A 20,528-nucleotide genomic window follows, 5' to 3' on the forward strand; every position below is an offset into this window, starting at 1 on the left:
AACCCTTTTTAAAAAAAAAAAAACTAGTGACGATAACTTTCACGAAAGGTGAACAAAGAAGCGTAACTATAAATAACAGAACCATGCTAAACATAGCTTGCTAACAACCTAATGGCTAGCTAGCAGTAAGCTACAGTAGCATAAATTACAAGCCTACAGGTGTGGCAAATAGATATTTCCTATTTCAATTCAATTATGAGACCAAACTAGCTGGCTAACTCATAAAATGTTTCGTCTAGATGCTTGCATTTTTAGTTTATAACGAGTAAATACGCGGTGAGGGAGTGTTGAGTATCTCGTAAGTGCTTGCTCTGTTGTAGCGGCGTTTAAACGTGTCATTTACGTGTCTTTCTGACACGCTTTGGGAAACGTTCATTAGATTTAGATCCCTGTTGTTGACTTTCTGCTGATTTTTACTCAGCAGTTTTCTTAAGACTCAATAAAGACTGAAACTGTTTTGTATGAGAAATAAAACGAGAGGAAATAAATAAATCACACTGTCCACCCCTAGACCGATGTCCTGAGCCACGACATCGTTCATTGTTAATTGTTCGTTGTTAAAGTCGGTCATCTTTCTGCCGTTTACAGATTTATCCGTATCGGGATCTCATCGTCACTGTTCGTGGTCGAAACCCGCTTCCCGGTGACGTGGACAGGACGAGATTAGAGGTAAATCAGTTTTATAGCGGCGCGGGTGTAAAAGCGAGGAAGAAAACGTGACGGTGGCGTGATGCGCTACTCCATCGCGAAGTGTTTTATTCCACTTACACCACAGCAATAACACAAACAATTGTTTTATTAAATACAGAACGATAATGAATTCTTTTTATCCATTTGTGGAACATCTGCAAAACAAGTTCCTGTTCTCGCTTATGTTATAGCAGCTATAAACATTCACTCCCTCATCAGCCCCTCTCTCTCTCTCTCTCTCTCTCTCTCTCTCTCACGCTCTTTCTTTCTCTCTATCGCTTATGTTATAGCAGCTATAAACATTCACTCCCTCATCAGCCCCTCTCTCTCTCTCTCTCTCTCACGCTCTCTCTTTCTCTCTATCGCTTATGTTATAGCAGCTATAAACATTCACTCCCTCATCAGCCCCTCTCTCTCTCTCTCTCACGCTCTCTTTCTCTCTATCGCTCTCTTTCTCTCTATCGCTTACATTATAACAGCTATAAACAGTCGCTCTCTCATCAGTCCCTCTCTCTCTCTCTCTCACTCTCTTTCTCGCTTACGTTATAGCAGCTATAAACAGTCGCTCTCTGATCAGCCCCTCTCTCTCTCTCTCTCGTTTTGGTGTGTTTAATAAATAAGCTCTGTCCTAACCAAGATAACATACCCATATAATGTTCACGTATGATCTGCTTCCACATGTCCTCCAAGAGACACTTGTCCCCTGACGAGTTCTACCAGGTGTTCGGGATGACCATGGCCGATTTCGAGCGCTTGGCATTGTGGAAACAAAACGAGTTAAAGAAGCAGGCAAGGCTGTTCTAGAAACATGAAGCTGCGGGCCTCACCTCAGGACCAACAAGCCTCTGCAGACCTCTGGAGGGTTCAAGTAGTCTGAAGGAAATAAACTTCAAATCTGGATCGTGATCTGTTCCATCAAAGCGGACACGACGAAGCCTTCAGCTCCTCCACTGTGGACCGATTCGCAAACGTACGAGACTCTGTCCAGAATAAATAAAGTGTGTGTGGCTTGTTTGATTTTATTTCAGACTCGACCTCCTACTGAACTTCAGGTTGCACCGTATAGAAGACGTGTATGATATGATAGAACATTGCCTTATTTTATGAGAAAGTGAGGCCAACACCAGCAAGTGTGCAAAGAGCATGGACTAAATGATCTTATTCTTATATATAAATATATATATATATATAAATAAGGTATAAAACTCCCAGACTGCATATAGTGTCTCCGAAGTTGAAGAATGTTGGATGAGTTCTTTCATAGCCATCACTTCTGAGGGAGTTTTTACAAAACCAAAGTCTTTAGCGGATATCGATCTGTGCCGTACCGGACGCAGAACCGATCGGATCGTCTTTCTTCTTCTTCAGGTGGCGAGCCGATGAGATTTATGAACGAGTAGAATGTGTATTAAGAAAAGGGTTGGGATTATCAGGACTAGACGCTACTTGAATAATTTGAAATGAGATAAAACTATGAAAAGATACTCATGACGTGTTAAAAACGTTTACTTAATGCGTTCGAGACATTTCCATTCGCTCCTTTTTGTCTTAAATTAATGAAAGGTTAACAGCGACCTCGTTCAGAAATCAGGAACATTTATTCATTCCCCCACAAATCAGCATCAACACGTTCAGCGTTCATCGTTTGCTTTACACTCGGAGCCTTCGAGTACCGTTAGACTAGATCACGCCACATCACCCCAGCTCTTCCCTGCGATATGCGGTACGTCTCGAATTGCTTAATAGCTGCCGCCAGTTTAGACTAACGGTATTACTTCTCTCCTTAGTGGTGTCGTATTATTCTGTAGCTGGAAAAAAGCTGGAAGTGATGCAGATGATAAGGTCAGGATCCGGAGTCAATCCCGGGAACATGTGAGGTGGGAACAGACTGGATTGGAAGCCAGTACATCATCACAGTGATAATTACAAAAGCTTTTATTTCAAAGTGAGAATACGTCATTAAACGACATGGTTGGAACCACGTGTACGCGCAGCTGGGCTTGTATTTGTTTTGGTGAGAATTGAGAGCTGCATTATTTTTGGTATAACTGGAGAAATTTTGACGGATTCAGTTATTTTTGGTAAACAGTTCCCTTACGCAGGAGCAGTGCATCTGACCACAATGACTTTTTCGGCTATTTTTTTTCCATTTAAATCAGAATTAAAACTGGAACAGGTAACGTGTTTCTGCCAAGCTGAAAACTTTGGATGAAACGACATTTAAAATCCAAGCAGGTGTTAGAAAATACAGCGCCTTCCACTAATATTGGCAAAGAAGGCTGCTGTGAAAACTTGTCTTTATTGTTTAATCTTTTGTGTAAAAAAAAATAAATAAATAAAAAAAAAAAATACTCCGCTCTCATGGACGGAGATCAAACGATTATTAGCGGAGGGCGCTGCAGACGCGTAGGTGGATCTGGTTGTCAATATTTTCAATTGAATTCTGATTGTTTATAGAGCAGGATCAAAATGACATAAGTCCATAAACTTTCATTCATTTATTATTTTTCTAGAATACTATCAAACACTTTCTGGATCGTACGAGCGGATTTTAGACCGTCAGAGACATGAGTGGAGGAAATCCTGACTTTTATAAACCAAGTATGATTAGAATCTGTGTGTAAAAAATCTGTAAAGGAAAACTGTGCTAATTTTATTGAAGTAAAAATGTTGGAAGCGTGGACGATTCTGCGTGGTTTTATTCAGTCAAGTCACACTCGCGGCATTTTCATGAAGCAAAACATTTAATGGGTACAAATGAAAAAGTGTATGTCTGCAGTTCAGTGCTTAACAAAAAAAAGAAAATCTCATAAATAACCCGATTGGACTGGAGGAAGTGTGAGAGATGATCCCGAGAGCGGAACGCTACCGGACGCGAGATGAGCGGACACGTGATGATGGCGGGTTTCTGACGCTGTTCGAATACGGACAGGATGCAAACCAGCGCAGAACTCCAGGCATCTCGGCGACAATCTACAGGCCACCTACAGCCCCTTCTTCATCTCGCGGGTTTATCATGCTCGATTATGTTTAACCTTTGAGGGAAGACATTCCGGCTCTCATGATCTCGTCTACCAGGAGGATGTTGCTAGCAATTACCGTGCTGAAGAGAGAAAGAAAAAAAAAAGTGTCTTATTAAAAGATCCCAGACTGCTAGTCATGGAAAAAAAAAAAAAAAAAAAACCTCAATTGGAGGCACATTATTTATTTGTTTATTTAATCTGAATACAGATATGGACTTTGGACGAATTATTGATACTCAAGACAAACCGTTCCTACTAAATCCATTTGAGCAGATGAAAGAATACACCAGAAACTATAAGAGGTGAACGTTTTACTCACCAAGAGTGAAGCAGCTGTTTTTTAACACAATAGTTATCCCAAATGCCGGCCTCTCCAGCTACTACGGGTTCACCTGAGAAAGCCGGAAACATCAAACGTTGCTCAAATGTGCAGTCTCATTAAATATGTGAAATCATCATAAATTTAATACGTGGCGAGACATCGAGGTAAACGTGTGGGTAATTCCGAGACACACCTGTGTTCAGGTCTACGCCGACGACCTGACCGGACTCTTTAAACTCAGTCTGCAGCTTCACAAGTGTCTCCTGTGGATCAAAGCCTGAATTCCTAGCCAGGACCTGCAAAGACACACACACAGCTTTTCCTTAACATCCACGCCGTTCTCATGCTTCGTGAGGGCAAAACATGTAGTGCATTAAAAGTGAAAAATCTAACAACACACACACACAAAAAAAAGGAGTTCTCTTCAGTTATCTAGATCCATATACAATAGATCTTATAAATGCAATATAGAAATCGAACACGAGGCTCAATTCGCTCGTTCTTGAACATTCCAGTACCTTTGGGATGATGAGCAGAGCATCAGCGAACGCCTGCACACCCAGCTGAGCTCGTCCCTTCACTTTGGGCTTGTGTTTCACCAGGGCATCGGCCACGGCCACCTCAAAGGCACCTGCTCCTGGTACAACGCTGCCTGTTCGGGCGGGGGGGGGGGGGGTGCAAAAAGGGCATCTACTTTCAATCTGCTAAAAATACTCAATTATTTTGATTTGTTTAGGATTTTTTAAAATCACAACATAACTCCCATAGTTCCGTTTGTGTTATTCCAGATTTTTGATGACTTATTATTATTCTAAAATGAGGGAGAAAAAATTATAATAAAGAATGAGTGTCTATACTATGCTTGTACAGGACTGTGATGTGAGGTCGCCCACTTGTGGTTGAGCTTGGTAATACACCGTTCTTACAACAAGTTACGTACTCTTAACTATGTTTTGGGGATTGTATAATTTAAATCAGATTTTTTCCCCTTTACTCTTCACACCCTTACAAGTACACAATAAAGCTCCTGTTCCACACTCGTACCGTCCTCGATGGTGTTCTTGACAGCACGCAGGCCATCCCTCACGGCGTCTTTGATCTGCGTCAGTGTGTGTTTGTTTGGTCCTTTGACCAGCAGCGTCACGGAGCGCGGGTTCAGACAATTCTCGATGTACGTGTACTTCTCCTCGCCCTGTTACACACACGGTTAGCGTGAAACACAAAACAAAATCATCCATCTTCCGTTCACCGTCTCTACTCGTCTCACACAATCTAGATCTAAACTATAAGCTGAACATTACACAGGAGGTTAAACTGACCAGCGTGTGTTCGTACACCAGACCGGCATGGCCCAAACTCTCCGGGGTGAGATCGTCTAAAGAGTTCACGGCAACACCGCCACAGGCCAGAGTGAGTCTGAGAGAAAAGAGAAAAAGACGTGTTAGGGAAATGTACTGAACAGACATTGCTGTAGATAAATCAGTACAAGGTTCAATTGTACATCTGATCGTTCTGAAAGAGATGTGCGAGTCAGTGACTAAGCACGTTTACGTCAAATTCCTTTTAAAAGTCTAGACTTTCACAATAGGGTAAACATATCTAAAAATATCACGGCATCATGGAGCTAAATGGATCGACCTTTTATAAAAATAAATAATTTAACACTGAAAAAGGAACGGAAAAAAAGTTGTAATCTTACAATCTGAACGATTAAGTGTGCATTTTTAACACAACATCTTTTACTCCCGGGTCAGTTTTAAACTTTACATTAAAAAAACAAACAAAAAAAAACCCCACACTAAGATGACGAAGCCTTTATGTTGCACTGTAACGGATTGTTCGCTTCCCCACAAATGAGTGAGAACACAGTAATGCACCACTATGAGAAAAGGAGAGCGTAGTAATCTGGCATGGTGTCTGACTGTGTTTACTACAGGAAGAGTAAAACAGAATTCGTCCATGCGCGAGGTATTTCTTCATCTTTCGATTCCAAAACGAGGGCTGTTCCGTACCTCTCCATGTTCCTCCTCTTCGCCCGGCGCAGGGCCACGATGCCTTCTTTAGCCAGCGCGTCCAGAGAGAACGGATCGATCCCCTGTGCGAAAGACACATCAGTCAGTGCACGTTTCTACAGAAAGCGTAGTGTGCTGGTCCCATGAATGCGTGTAGGAAGAACGGAGCGTCTTCTACAGCAGAGGTATAGACCACACTTTATTGTAGCACAGTTCAAGACCAAGACGAGCTACATGAGCACCCATGGGTGTTCACTGTGCGTAAGAAGGCTTTAATCCGAACGTATTAGCACTTAGTCAGCGTTCAATAAACGTAGCTGAACTAAAGCTCTTCGATAAGATTAAAAAGTTACCTTCTGGTTGATGACCACAAAGCCCTTCTTGTTGTCAGCGCACACTTTGTTCTTTAGCTCGATGATCTTGCATACGCGCTCCTCGATGAACTTCCTCTCGGCCTTCACCAGCTTATCTCGCTCCTCGGCACTCTTGTAGAAGAAGCCAGAGTTCACCTCGCTGTGGAAAACACATCACTACTTGCTTTATTTGGACCAAGATTTACAGTTAAGTATACATTTTAAATGTTCAATGTTTTGTGAAATTAAATCCAGCGATGGCACAAGCCTAGTCTACAGTAAGGAGAACTAGTCGTATCTACGTTTTCTCGTATTCCAGAGACACATTGCAGGTCAGGATGTAAGCGTCCTCCACTCTCTTCTTCATGTCAGGATGACGGGCGCCGTGGTCCAACACCAAACCTCTGATCAGGCTGGAAAAGAAAAAGCCGCATATTTATAGTCAAGAACAATATCAGAACCGTTAAACCTTCAGGAAAGGAATGGGACAAAATCCCAACACCACCAAACCGCTTCAAATCCACAACTTCTACTCGACCGAGCGCATTTCTTACTGCGTATCGCTGTCCGTCTTGTGTTTCATCTCCATGATCTCCACCATGTAAAGGTCAATGGGTTCATTAGGTTTCCTGATGGCCAGCACAGCGTCCACCACCGCCTGAGGAAACGCGTACGCGGGTGTTATTACAGGAAACGCATCAGGAACACACATCACATAACGAGAATTACGTGAGAATAATTCTCATTATAAACCTTTGAGAATCCTATACGATATGATGTGTCATATTGTCCAACCCCAACCATAACACACCATCAAAGTTACCCTTTTCTGACCTGAAATTTTTAGTTCTAATCATTCACTATGATTATTAGTTTGGTTGTTTTTCCTATTTCCCCATTAACATTTCTGTGAAAATTTTCTTTGAAAAAAATAAAGCAAATTGGAATACACAATAGAGTGTAGAGACTGAACAAATATTTGCACTTTCAGTTAGTTTGACTAACATAGTTTTGTTGAAACGAGAAGTTAAAAAAAAAAAAAAAAAAAAAAGGTTTTGTGCTGGCCTCATGAATACATGTAGGAAGAACGGAGCGTCTTCTACTGCAGAGGTATAGACCACACTTTACTGTAGCACAGGTCAAGACCAAGGAGCGCTACATAAGCACCCACGGGTGTTCACTGTGCGTTCATCTCACCATCAGCCTCATCAGTTCATCACCAGGACGCGTACTGACTGCACAAAACACGTTTTTTTGTTTTGTTTTGTTTTTTAAAGCTGATACCAAATTAAAAAATTTAAAGAGCAGTGCAGCTGATAGTTAATAAAGTGTCAAACGAATACCTTTAAAGAATAAATACATATTGTTAAGATTTAAGGATATATTCAAAATGTTGTTCTAGCACACGATCAATTTCCAATTTAAATAATAAATAAACTCCAGGTCTAACTATCCCTTTAAAAATGCCTATAACTTTATATAAATATACGAGATTATACCATAAGCCTGGACGTTTCAGTGCAGATTTATTAAACAACCTATATCTATAAAATATTTCATTTTGATTATATAAACCCCGGTAAATCTGAAATAATAGCGTAAACGTGAGCATGATTATTACACTACACGGTCGAATTCTATGTTATGTAATTATGAACGTCTAACTAGCCCTGAAATTTTTTTTTTTGAGATGTTAAACTAGAACTTGTTCTACTTAAAATGTAAACGTTTTTCCATTAATATTACAATTTAAAGCAATTTTTTATGTTTTAAAAAAAGCTGGAAATTCTAGAGGTTTACTGCATATTTCACTGCAATTTAATTACAGTGCTGAACGGATTCACTTTTATTTGTCGAATTCACTAAAATTGTGGGAAAAAAATTAAAAAGAAATCACAGGGTTGCCATCGCTTCAGCTCATATCCGTCCTGCTTCAGAGATTAGGTGTGTGTGCGTTATGCTGAAGAAACATCCGAAACGTTACATCACCCCCATGGATGTGCCGTACCTCTGTGAGCAGGTCAGCCAAAGCCACGTGGACTTTGGTCCTCAGCGAGGTCCTGGCCACGTTAACCAGAGTCTCACGGTCCATCTCCTTAGTGACCTTCACGTCCTCGAGAACAGCCAGAGCCTTTTCCTTCGCAGCTTCAAAGCCCTCAGCGATGATCCTGGGGTGGAGGCCCTGAGCGCACCAACACGACAAGAGGCATTAGATTTAACAAAATTTTACAGCATTATTAATAAAATACACATATTATAAATCTCTATAAATGTGCTTACGAAGCAGGATAATAATATTTGCAAAAGAGTTGGTTTTTTTTTAGTTGCTAAGAAGTAGTAGAAGATATGGCACTTTATTTTCCCAATATCGGCACCTATCAGATGTTTTTTTTCCCCCCTCCCCGTTTATAATCTAATAAGCTTGAACCTTTTCATGTCCACACTTATGGACAGTCTATTTACGGATCTTTTTAAATCGATATACTTTAGCAATATAAGATGTAAATCACCTTCAAATCAGTTGAGAGCCTTAAACTTCTGTAACTATTTAAACTATTTGTCACTCAATTTGTACTATATGAATAAATAATAATAATAATAATAATAATAATAATTTGTGCCAGACTCCAGTGCAAGTCTTAGATTTTTACAAACTAGGTTTCCTCTGTTTTTTTTAAATAATATTTTTGTTTCTGAATTTTTATTTTTTATGCCAAGCAACAGTCCGAATCTGTGTGCACTTTTAATGTCCAGAAGTGATATTTTCTAAAATATCAAGAGTAAGGTTTTATCCTTTTAGCCTCATGGGCAATCCATTTACTTTTTAACATGGGACATTTAGACAGAAGCAAAATTCATACATTATATGAAACAATTTTTTTTTTGCAAACCTCAGAAACGTAAAGATCAGCCTGTTTCAGTAACTCTCCGATGATGAGGACGTTGGACGTGGTGCCGTCTCCGGTGATGTCGTCCTGCGCCGTCGCCACCTTAGCGATCAGAGACGCCGTCGGATGCTGGATTTGCTTTGTGGAGAACGACAAGAAATGGAAATTCAGTCTTTTCACCACCACTGAAGTGTAGTTTCTTCATACCAGTCACATTTGAATAGAAAATATTTTCTTTTACCATCTCATGCAACAGGACGTTGCCGTCTTTAGTGAGCTTGATGTCTCCGGCGCCGGACACGAGCCTGTAAGGACCGAAAGTAACACCTCTGGTTAAAACACGAGGTCGTCCTCTCTGTGGCCTGGAGCTTGGGGTGGGATTAAGGGAAGTAACTCGTATCACTCCGTATTAATTAAACGTATGATCTGTACAGGCACAAAGGCCTGGGAAATGGCAGTGAAGTGATGTCATTTTCAAGCAAACGACGATAAGACGAGGAAGTAGGAAGACATCTTAAATAACTCGTCATTTTACAAAATATAACGGTGAGATACCAACAGCGAACTTTATTTCATTACACACACACACACACACACACACACACACACACACACACCGACATTAGCTGTAATCTTTCCAGCATCTCGACGAACAATCTCACTCGGGTGATGAGACAGAAACCGACGTCGTCCATGCTGATAATCAAAACAAGAACTCGTCATCCTGCTCTTTGAATTCTACGTAATTTGACAGAAATTGTTTTTTTCTTTCTTTCAATAATTAGATTAGGATATAATCTAATAAAAGTAGGTGGTGCGTTTGCTTAATTATAAATCATTCCAGCTGAGAGACTACAGAAAACAACAACAATGGACGAGTTATTAATAATGTCATGCTAATTAGATCAATTAACAGATGTTATAATTAGACATACAGTCTGCTGAATGGATGGATAGAATATCTTCTTTTTTTATATATATATATATAAATAAATAAGCCCATATTGTAAAAACATTGCTTGTGTGGTCTTCTTTCTACTCTGTTTTGTATTAAGTGATATATTATTTCATATTTAAAAAATTCAATGTAAATGAAATCTGTGCACCAGTCAGTGTGTGTTAGTCTTCTTCCTTTTTCTCTTTTCTTGACTTTAAGAACTTTTGCTCAACGTTTGGTTCATATTCCTGCTAAATTTAAAAGCATATTTCAGTTCAGGGACTGCTGTGGCTTTCAGAATCAGCTATATATGGTAGAAAATGTGCTCGTTTGACCATATAAAGAGCTCTCTAAGGCTGTGGGAGGAATACATTGGAGGGGAAAAAGAAGAATATAGAATATAGATCTCTGAATATAGAGAGGATCATGGACAAATAAGAGGTCGTGACTTGTTATAACAACAAGTGTATGTAAAAATAATAATAATAATAATAATAATAATAATAATTATTATTATTATTATTATTATTATTATTATTAATTAATTAATTAATAAGGCAAAGAACAAATGCGTTTAGACCAGTATGGAGTTTGCTTCAACGGAAATGCAAACGCTATAAACTTATTTCCAGCTTAATATCTAACAATTATCAGATTATTGTCTAAGGAATGGAGTCTGATGCCGACAGCTAGCTCAGGATGCTACATACGCACCATGTGGAGCAGAGATTTAGTGCAAACTAGCTATGCTAAGCTACGCTAAGATAACATAGCTAACTAACTACTTTAACCACGGAGTTAGTAAGGTAAATTCTTCGCATTAAAACTGCACACAATGAGAGAGTGAAAAATATTCGCCATGACTCCGTGTAATACTCTACTAGCATAACCAACGAGCAAGCTATCCCAAATAGCGCCGTGTTCAATACGAAGTGACCTACAAAGGCTGCACGAGCCATTCTACAACGCCATATTTAGTGCACCTTTACATGGAGTATGAGCGGATTTGGGTGCGGCCCGAGCCAAACCGCGCCAACAGGCCTCACATGCAGACTCACATTTTCATGGTTCCTTTTGGTCCGAGATTGCTTTTCAGGACATCCTGGAGTCCCCGAGCGGCGCTGATGTTCACAGCCAGGGCCGCTTGAGCTCTGGCGACCTCGGCTTTCGGATTAAGTGCCTTTATAGCAGACATTGTGTTGTGCCACGACTTAGTCGAAGAGGACCGGAAAGCGGCTCCACAACGCAAGTCAGGCCGGTTACAGAGGCTAACAGGAGAGAGAGCTAAGAGCTAAACGGGCTTCCAGAAAGCTCTAAAGCACGCGCTTCTTTGACACGGCCCGCAGAGCGTCGTGATTGGATGAAGTTCCGCGTCACGAAAATAAGCAGCGCTGATTGGCTAATAGCCACGTCTGTCATTTTATACACGCTGGTGAAGAAAAGATGGCGGAATGATTCTGCATTGTCTTCAGATTATTGAATAAACAGCAGTGAATAATAATAATAAAAAAAACCACAACATAAGAATGTGTAATAAGTTAACAAGGCATCTGAAACCCTGATAACATTAAAACATTTTTATATACTTCCCAATATAGTATGAGACAAAAGCCATAATGCTATGCACTTTTTACTATACATACTTAATGAATTACATAATATGGCCAACAGTCTTCGGACACCTGATCATAAACACCCATATGTTCTTGTTGAACATCCCATTCCAGATTTATTCCCTCTGTGTTTGCTGTTATAATGCGCTCCACTCTTCTGGGAAGGCTTTGCACTAGATTTTGGGGCGTGGCTGTGGGGATTCGTGTTCATTCAGCTACAGGAGCGTTAGTGATGTTGATGTTGATGTGAGGAGACTCCAGTTCCAGTTCATCCCAAAGGTGATGAGTCAGTGGGGTTGAGGTCAGGTTTCTGTGCAGGACACTCGAGTTCTTCTACCTTCTTCCAACCTTCACACACCGTGTCTTCATGGAGCTCACACTCCTTGTGCGCTTTGTGTCATGCTGGAACAGTGTTTGGGATTCTTAGTTCCCATGAAGAGAATTGTTAATGCTACAGCGTACAAAGACGTCCTATACAACTGTGTGCTTGAGACGTTGTCTTAACAGTTTATGGAAGAACCACATATGCGCGAGATGGACAAGTGACTTTTGGCCTTATAGTGTGTGTGTGTGTGCGTGTGTGTGTGTGTGTGCAAAAGGGAAACAGTTCAGTGAAATCTGCAGTTATTTTTCTACAACATCATTTTAAAGTCACTTTTTAAATAATAATAATAAAAAAAATACATGATTTTGAGAATAAAGTTGCAATAGATCAATAATAAAACTCAAAAATGATTTGAGGAATAATTTCATAACATCTGATAGAAGAAAAAAGCCTCAATATTTAGAGAATAAATTTGTGATAGTTCAAGAAATAAGTCATGATATTGGGAGAGAGAAAAAAAGTCACAATATTTTGAGAATAAAGTCATAATACTATGAAAAAATAAGAACTTCTACAATGTTTTCGGGCCACTACTTAAAAACTAACACTAATTAAAAAACAAGATTCTGAGTTGTAATATATCGTGAAAAAAGTTGTAATCACTGATGTATTTCTTGTTATAACAAGAAAAAAAAAGTCACAACATTTTGAGAATAAAGTCTTAATACTTTGACAAAATGGTACATAGCCATGTTCATGTGTTAGAATGAAAGACATTTGATTTGAGGATTTATTAAAATGTCTGTTTTGTCGAAACTTTAGCACTTTATTCTCAAAAAATTTAGACTTTTTTTCCCCCAGATTATCGATGTTTTTATCAGAACAGTGGCCCTAAATCACCAACATACATTTTCAGAACTATATAAAGTAGAAAATGCCAAAATATGACCATGTGAAGAGATTTTCCAGGCTGACACACATCCAAGACAGCATAAAAACAACTTTTTTAAAAGAGCATTTGTTCAGTAATATATCATTTTCATGCGTCAAGAGGAATAGAAATTACAGTGAGCCTCCTCCTTTCAACCGCACGTCATGTTTTCCTTCAGCAGAATCAGACGTGATCAATCCGACTGTCACTCAAAACAACGGAGACGATAATCTGTAGTTCAATCATAAATTTATTTCAGTGTGTACATCTAATCTCCTCAAAGCAGTGGATATTAAATAAAACCACATTGCATATCACGTATGAATCCATCCATTATCCACACAGAATCTCAGTTTGGCTGAGTAGAACTACATCCTGCCAGTTTCGCCAGTTTCCCAAAGTGGAAAGATTAAGCTTCCACGTTGTCTGATAATCCGTTATTCGTTCATTAACAAGGTGATCTCTGGGATAAAAGAGGACAGGTACGACAATTCGTCACACGTCATGGCTGTAACCTAGTCAGTGACTGGAAATGATCTAGACAGACAACACTGCTGCAAATGAAAGAAATGACGGTCAAATTTACCGGTTAGAACCCCAGCTTAAAGGGTTGTCGTTTTGAAGAAGTCGCATTTGAACTGTTTTCCCACTTCAGTTCAAATATGTGTGTGTATATACATTATATATATATATATATATATATATATATATATATATATATATATATATATATATATACATATATATATATATATATATATATATATATATATATATATATACACACAATTACGTTTCACACATCCACCGTCAGTATTCAGCAAACTATCCCGTCTTGGGTTTCTTACAGTAAAATAAGCATTGTGTATTACTCAATTTTAACCTCACCATTTATTCCATTTGTATTAGACAATTATTTCTGCACACAAGACTCGCACTACCTGCGTTAATCACCCACATGGTTTCGGTTTCTATTACAGATCTATTACTTACTGTTATAAAACTGAACTACAGTAAATATGCAGAAGACAAGAACATTATTGACTAAAGTTCCAGATCAGGATGTTTTGATCAATGTCTCGTACTCAATGAAAAACACACACAAAAAAAACAGGATTACACACACAAAAAAAAAAAAAAAACCAGCATGCTGGAAGTCACTCAGAAATCAGAAAAAAGGTGCCAACATCCCAAAATGAAGTGACAGACAAAACATCCTGAATGGATTTTAAAGAAAACATTGAAAAGGCTTCATGACATGAACAACAGAAGCGCTGTAACTGCTGTAACTATGGTAACAAGCACAAACCAGGAGGGGAAAAAAAAACAAAACACACCCCGTTCTTCTAGGAGACCTTATGTTTTTAAAAAAAAAAAAAAAAAAAAAAAAAATTTATTTTAGAGTGCTGTGTGTATTCGGAGTAATTCATTTCTCGTGTTGAGAAATTCTGATCGAAATGGCCGCACAAATCTAATCAATGAGCGTAAGAAAATTTGGGAAACGGCGCAAAACCGAGGGGGGAAATGAAAAGGTTAGAATGCTACAAAAAATCGTTTTCAAAACTGAGCAGAGATCCACAGCAGTGCAAAATCTGATTGAAATTCAGTTGGACTCTTGTAATAAAAAACAAACAATCAATCTGATTTGCAGCTTTCTGTCCGGGTCATGACGAGGCAGCTACTTCAGAGGCGAAGTCTTCAGTGGAATCATTATTCTCGACTCCATGTGCTGAATCAGAGGAACTAATGACGATGAGAGAGGGGGGGTGGGGGGGGGGGAATGGGGTGTTAGAGATTTGCAATTCAACTTGGTTTGTTTTTTTTTCAGTATCATGTTAACAGACTCACCTGTGTAATAGACAGCTTCGTCCCAACCTTCATGCTGCCAAGCTGCGTTTCTAGTTTCCTCTCTTGACTGCAGGTCTTTGTATGCTTAAAAAAAAAAAAAAAAAAAAAAACCCCGGTTAAAAGTTTAAACCTTTTAGAACATCGTTATAACCTGGAATCAGGAATTCTAACAAGCCAGGATGATCCTGTATGTTTGAAATGATGAGAAGAGCGGCTAAACCTGTCTCTTTCTTCTTGCCATAACCGTAACCAGACATTCACACAAGTTAGCAGTTTCAGGTTCACTCACCCCACAGGTGATGCACCATGTACAAATTTCCAATCTGAGAGAAGAAGCCTCCCACCGCCTCGTTGTTCTGCTGTCGGAGCTCGATAGCCCGAGCCCTGCAAACACATCACAACCGGTTTTATTATCAGACCTGCAACGACGGACACGACGCCCTGTTCAGGTGATCGGATCACGACGTGGCAGCGCTAATCACTCAGAGCGCAGTGTTTAGAGAATTGGACCAACAAACAAAAATATCGCGTAATCATAGGATTGTCTTCGAGAATCGTACTATGATATTTCGGTTCACCCTGTTATATAGACGTAAATATAGTACTTGCTTTATTAAAATTGTTGAGCGTACAAATGGTCAGAAAATAAGCAAACAGATCCCCAGACATGATTTTGAAACTCATGTCTGTTAGGCGTGTTCCAGAAACTCTTAATGTATAGAATAACTAAATACAGGCACACTATTATTACTGATACTTGGCAGTATATTTGAGTTTAGAGCTCCGAGTGACGCTCTTATAGGTCTACGCTCTCGCTACGCATCTCACATTGTATTTTATGTTTTTAAAACTGTTTTCACATAGACTGTTGAAAGCACACACAGCATGATTAGCTGAGCAAAATTCTGCGTAGTCCTGCAGACGACAGTATGAGCTCCAAAAACGAACGCTTTTATTGACCGACCTGAGCACTCTACAGTTGAATCAGGAAGCTAAATATAAGCACTTCATTTGAGGTTTTCTTCTTTTTGGAACAGGGTCTAAAACGATCACGTCACAAGCCGGCGTGTCCTGTGACAACGTCCTGCTCGCGACAGTAAACTCCCCGGGGTACAGTGTGTGCTGAATAACACTTACCTTAAACAAGCAGAGCGCTAAAACGTCTGCCGTCATCAAATCAGCAGATTTATTTGTAATATTCATTTCGATGCATTAAATCAGTCGTACATACAGACATGCAGAATCGATTGTTTCTAATAAGTTGGTAGATTTTTATTTATTTATTTATTAAAAATCAAATTTAAGCAGGCAATAACTTACGAGTATTGAGAATTACAGCAATCAAAAGGTGACCAAATTGACGTTCATTTATATATATATATATATATATATATATATATATATATAATTATATTATATATATATTCTATTTTATGGACTGAATTTGTGATTTGAGGCACGTTACCCTGCAGTCTCAAATTTCAGCAGCTGTAGAGGCAACAATAATAAAAACCAGTTTAGAAGGTTAAACCTCCCTAACATACGTTACTGAGAAGAAAGAAAAAAAAACAAACGAACATGAATGAAACACAAATCCTACGTCATTTTACAATTCAGTTTCCTTACCAGTAATTTCCCCACTCGATCATCGTTCCAGGCTAGAAGAGAAAATATACACGCTTGTGAAATCTCAGAAATTTTAAACACGACAGCACTGATACGGTTTGCATCGCAGATCAAATAACTAAAGTATGCTGCACCGCAGAACGTCTAGAATCTCTATACAAACATTATCCTGTTTTCCGTACCCGGAGTTGGTAGGATCTGAGCTCGTATATGTTGGGCCCGGTTCTGGGCACGGGCTCGTTCCAGAAGCTGAACTCGAGCAGCAGCTGATTTCTACGGGACAGCAGCATCTTCCCTCGCTTTTCTCTGTACTCCATGAACTCCTGGTTACACACACACACACACACACGGAATTAAATTTCACATAAAATCTATACATGAATAAGTCCACATATAAAGAATACCAAATAAATAAATAAATAAATAAATGCTCTACGGCTCTAATAAATACCCAGGATATTATTGTACACGTTTAGTTTCAAATTTGAACACCTGGATTATGTTCATAGATTAAACGTGCTGGGTCGAGTCGGTGGAATTTAAAAAGCCACTGGTTTTAAAAAGTTTGAGAACCTGTGGTATGACGTATAGCTGTAAAATAGTCCTGAGAATTACAGAATGAACGTGCCCAATGATTTAAAAGCATCAAGTAAATTAAAATATCGTTTGAGGAGGACGCTTATGAGTTTTGAGACACAGGAAAGTCTTACACACACACACACACACACACCTTATTCGTCCTGAGTTTGTTCATGACATCAGTCAGGGCGGGGTAGCCTCCTCTGTATCGCCACAGATGCACTGTGAGGAAGTAAACGGAGGAAAACGTGAGATACTGACGAGCCTATTGACAGGAAGTAGAAATCTCAATACGATAAGGTTATAAACGTTGTTATATTTGACGTCTGAAAGTAGAACGGCGCAGCCGTGTATCGATATCGTCTCAATACAGTAGTTCTGTTGTGTTTGCATGTGCTGATATTGTAAGGAGATATTCATTTAGTGTTTATGGAAGGAGTCTCCAGTGTCAGCGCTTCGTAGCGGTCAGAGGTAAAACCGTAACGTTTAGTTTTCCGATATCTTCACGACGAGGAGCTTACGCTTTTCTCGTGGTGCTCTTTCGGGAACACGACAAGCTGCGGGTTTAAAAAAAAAAAAAAAAAAAAAAAGGTTATGTCTGATTAACGCCAAGAGAGGAAAGAAAAGAAGACGGCGAGGGAACGAGCGCGCTGTAACGTAAGTGAGAACAGGGAATAAATTGTTCAGAAGAAACGTACGTTGTTATTTAATAAAGAGCAAATGATACGCACTAGTGAACTGCGACGCTATGAGAGGAATAAAACACTCCAAGAAGTGCTGTGGAAAATATCGAACTCGTGTATGTGCACCTGCTTGATCCTGCTCTCCATACCACGTGTTCCAGGTGCCCACCAGCTCACACGGATAATCAGGGTTGGTGTGGATAGACGGCAAGACTTGTTCGCTGTGTGCGCAGAAGCGGTTATTACATATTAACATAAACATCTCGGTACATGATCGCTGTAAGAAAGACTGCTCCATGAACAAACCAAGAACTTTAAAGCATTTTTGCATTGGAATTCTGCCAGCATAAAATTTACACAGCGTGTTACGTTGATTTGCATGTAGAACCAAAGCACAGCCTTTCAAAACATTGAACCGAGCAATTATCATTATTATTTGCCCCCAAAGCACAAGTTAAAAATGTAAAGTATGCATTGGATCAAAAGCAGTGTCACACGTGAAGTCAATCACTGCGGATCTGCGTAAAGGTTTAGAAAGAAAACTACTAAAGGATTGCATACAAATCAAATTTGGACTTGTTAGGAGAGAATTCAAGAAAACACCAACTACTACACAGCACCATCTCAATATGGATGATCTTACCAAAGTTTGTTATAATCATCAAGGCACTCTGGCTTGACATTGTGAACTGTAAAAGAAAGGCATGTTATGCACTGCAATAAACTGTGCCTCGACTGACTAAAGGAACAATTCTGCATGTTACTCCGCAGTAATCTTGCCTAGCATACAATACAACGCGAGTTGCACAGTAGGCTTGTGCGATATAACGATGTAATCGTCTCGACCCCGTATTACACTGCTATGATTACACCGGGAACATTTTCTCTGATTATATCACATCGTATTATATTTCCAGACCTGCCAAACTTTACGCATTTTCCGTACGAGCATCGCAAATCCACATCAGAGTACGCCAGTACGAGTTATCATTCAAAAACAATCCAGTCTTTTTTTCCTTTTTGGAAACGTTTGGCGTTTATTTTGGACCACACTGGTCAAAAATGGCACGTTCGGTTTATTACGACTTACGACGCAGGGTGAAATCGAACACTTTACAAATAACGTTAACTACAAATGAATAATCACGATTAGAAAGCGACTGAAGACACGTTCAAACACGCCGAGCTTCAGATAAACGGTGAAAATCGTCGGCCATCGACAGCGATCGTCTCTGCCTGGTAAGCAGTTCCCGACCACACAGCTCATGATGCTTTAAAACAGCATGTGGCGGGGAGGACGGGGGGGGGGTTAATATCGCACAAGCCTATCGCATAGTAGCCGTGTGCTGATTAAAGGGAACGTACACTGAATTTTATACAGGTTATGGTCTTCTTTCTTGGCCAGCAGATGAGAATGCGCGTCCTTCCGGGGGTCAACCTTTCGCACAAAGAGAGACTTAAACCAGCTGTCTTCTCGGTTTAGATTTGAGGACGCAGACAGGGTTCTGTGGAGACAGAGAGAGGTTTATAAACTGTAAGGAAACGGGTGAGGTTGTACATGAAGTGATTAGTGAAGATGCGTTCGGAGAAGGGATGTCATTCGGAACGAGATCATATTATGGAGACAAACACGCGTCAGAGCTTTCCGTAGTCTTTCTTTCTTTCTCTCACACAAACACACCCGCCTCCATCCCTTTTTCCTTGACAGCAGCCAGCCATGACGCTGCTGAACTTCTCCTCTAAACTCCCTGTAGTGTAGGTGGATCTACACATTCACAAGCTCCTGTATGTTCACACCAAACAGACTTTCAGATGAAGCTTTAAAAACCGTCCCTGGTCACAAAGTCCTTATTTATTTATTTATTTATTTAAACCATGGCTTGGAGTATGACCTTGAGCTCCAACTCTAATGCTGTGTGTTTAATACCCTGAAAGACCTGCAGTTGCTCCCAACCTCTTACAGAAACAGTCCTCCTTAACAACTTCACTTCAGACTAAACACTTCTCGTTATGAGACACGAAATATACCCGAAATATGAGCACACGACACATTCTTCTAAATCTCCACAGCTAAGCTTTTAACACTCACACACACACCATTCAAACGGCTGTCTAGTTCATTAGCATAGCCTGCTACTAGAGTTAAAGCGTAAACAAACAAAGAGTAAAACGCGCTGAGCAACATAGGGACAACTCGTTCAGGGCTGCAATGTGTTTTTTAGCATCTCATACTTCAAACATGGGGCTCACCTGATAGTTAATACCACCTGCTGTTTCGGTAGGAACCCGTTGCTAGCCTGGTGCAGGCCCTTTCCCAGGCTCTGAAGGACTCTGGTCGCCATCTTTCCTCAATGTCGAGCAGCTGCAGTTCCTGCTACATAACTGCAGCCCGGACTGAGACGCCATTCCACCCTCCACCGCTAGAGGGCAGCACAGGGTTTTGAAGAGCAGTGTTGCCGCCATTATCTTTTCGTGTGTGTGTGTGGTGTCCTTCTTTAAAAATAAATGCCATTTGCCATATACTATATGTGTTCCTTCCCCAGACTGTTGCCACAAAGTTGGAAGGACACAATTGTATAGAATGTCTTTGTACGCTGTAGCGTTACTGTACAATTTCCCTAAGAACTAAGAGGCCCGAACGTGTTCCAGTGTGACAGTGCACCTGTGCACAAAGCGAAAGAAGACAACGGCTGCGTCC

General features: G+C 40.0%; 3 protein-coding genes and 1 non-coding gene across 4 annotated transcripts in view; 1 reads left to right on the plus strand and 3 right to left on the minus strand.

The window, feature by feature from the left end:
* The window catches only part of LOC128622079 (actin-binding LIM protein 3-like), a 64,738-nt gene extending 61,367 nt beyond the window's left edge, over positions 1-3,371 (plus strand). The window contains exons 18-19 of the mRNA XM_053648292.1: positions 589-669; positions 1,381-3,371. Of these exons, the coding sequence (XP_053504267.1) occupies positions 589-669; positions 1,381-1,494 (195 nt within the window). The 3' untranslated portion in view covers positions 1,495-3,371. The remainder of the gene's footprint in view (positions 1-588; positions 670-1,380) is intronic.
* On the minus strand, positions 3,372-11,530 carry cct6a (chaperonin containing TCP1, subunit 6A (zeta 1)). Its single transcript, XM_053648295.1, has 14 exons — positions 11,284-11,530; positions 9,530-9,593; positions 9,292-9,426; positions 8,409-8,582; positions 6,955-7,058; positions 6,703-6,813; positions 6,401-6,560; positions 6,048-6,130; positions 5,355-5,451; positions 5,080-5,227; positions 4,554-4,687; positions 4,229-4,331; positions 4,033-4,105; positions 3,372-3,793 (listed from the first exon to the last, which is right to left on the minus strand). Exons 1-14 carry the CDS (start codon positions 11,418-11,420, stop codon positions 3,721-3,723), a joined length of 1,596 nt encoding a protein of 531 aa, XP_053504270.1. The 5' UTR covers positions 11,421-11,530; the 3' UTR covers positions 3,372-3,720.
* LOC128622915 (small nucleolar RNA SNORA15) lies at positions 5,869-5,998 on the minus strand. Its single transcript, XR_008388474.1, has one exon. It is a non-coding gene; the product is annotated as a small nucleolar RNA SNORA15 (small nucleolar RNA).
* A 1,796-nt stretch (positions 11,531-13,326) lies between the features above and the next one.
* Positions 13,327-20,229, minus strand: LOC128622088 (protein NipSnap homolog 2). Its single transcript, XM_053648302.1, has 10 exons — positions 20,081-20,229; positions 19,196-19,335; positions 18,474-18,519; positions 17,957-18,051; positions 17,299-17,369; positions 16,751-16,891; positions 16,569-16,600; positions 15,232-15,326; positions 14,943-15,026; positions 13,327-14,837 (listed from the first exon to the last, which is right to left on the minus strand). Exons 1-10 carry the CDS (start codon positions 20,170-20,172, stop codon positions 14,773-14,775), a joined length of 861 nt encoding a protein of 286 aa, XP_053504277.1. The 5' UTR covers positions 20,173-20,229; the 3' UTR covers positions 13,327-14,772.
* Between the last annotated feature and the right edge of the window lie 299 nt (positions 20,230-20,528).

The sequence above is a fragment of the Ictalurus furcatus genome, chromosome 18, assembly GCF_023375685.1.
Source record: "Ictalurus furcatus strain D&B chromosome 18, Billie_1.0, whole genome shotgun sequence".
Classification (NCBI taxonomy): Eukaryota; Metazoa; Chordata; class Actinopteri; order Siluriformes; family Ictaluridae; genus Ictalurus; species Ictalurus furcatus.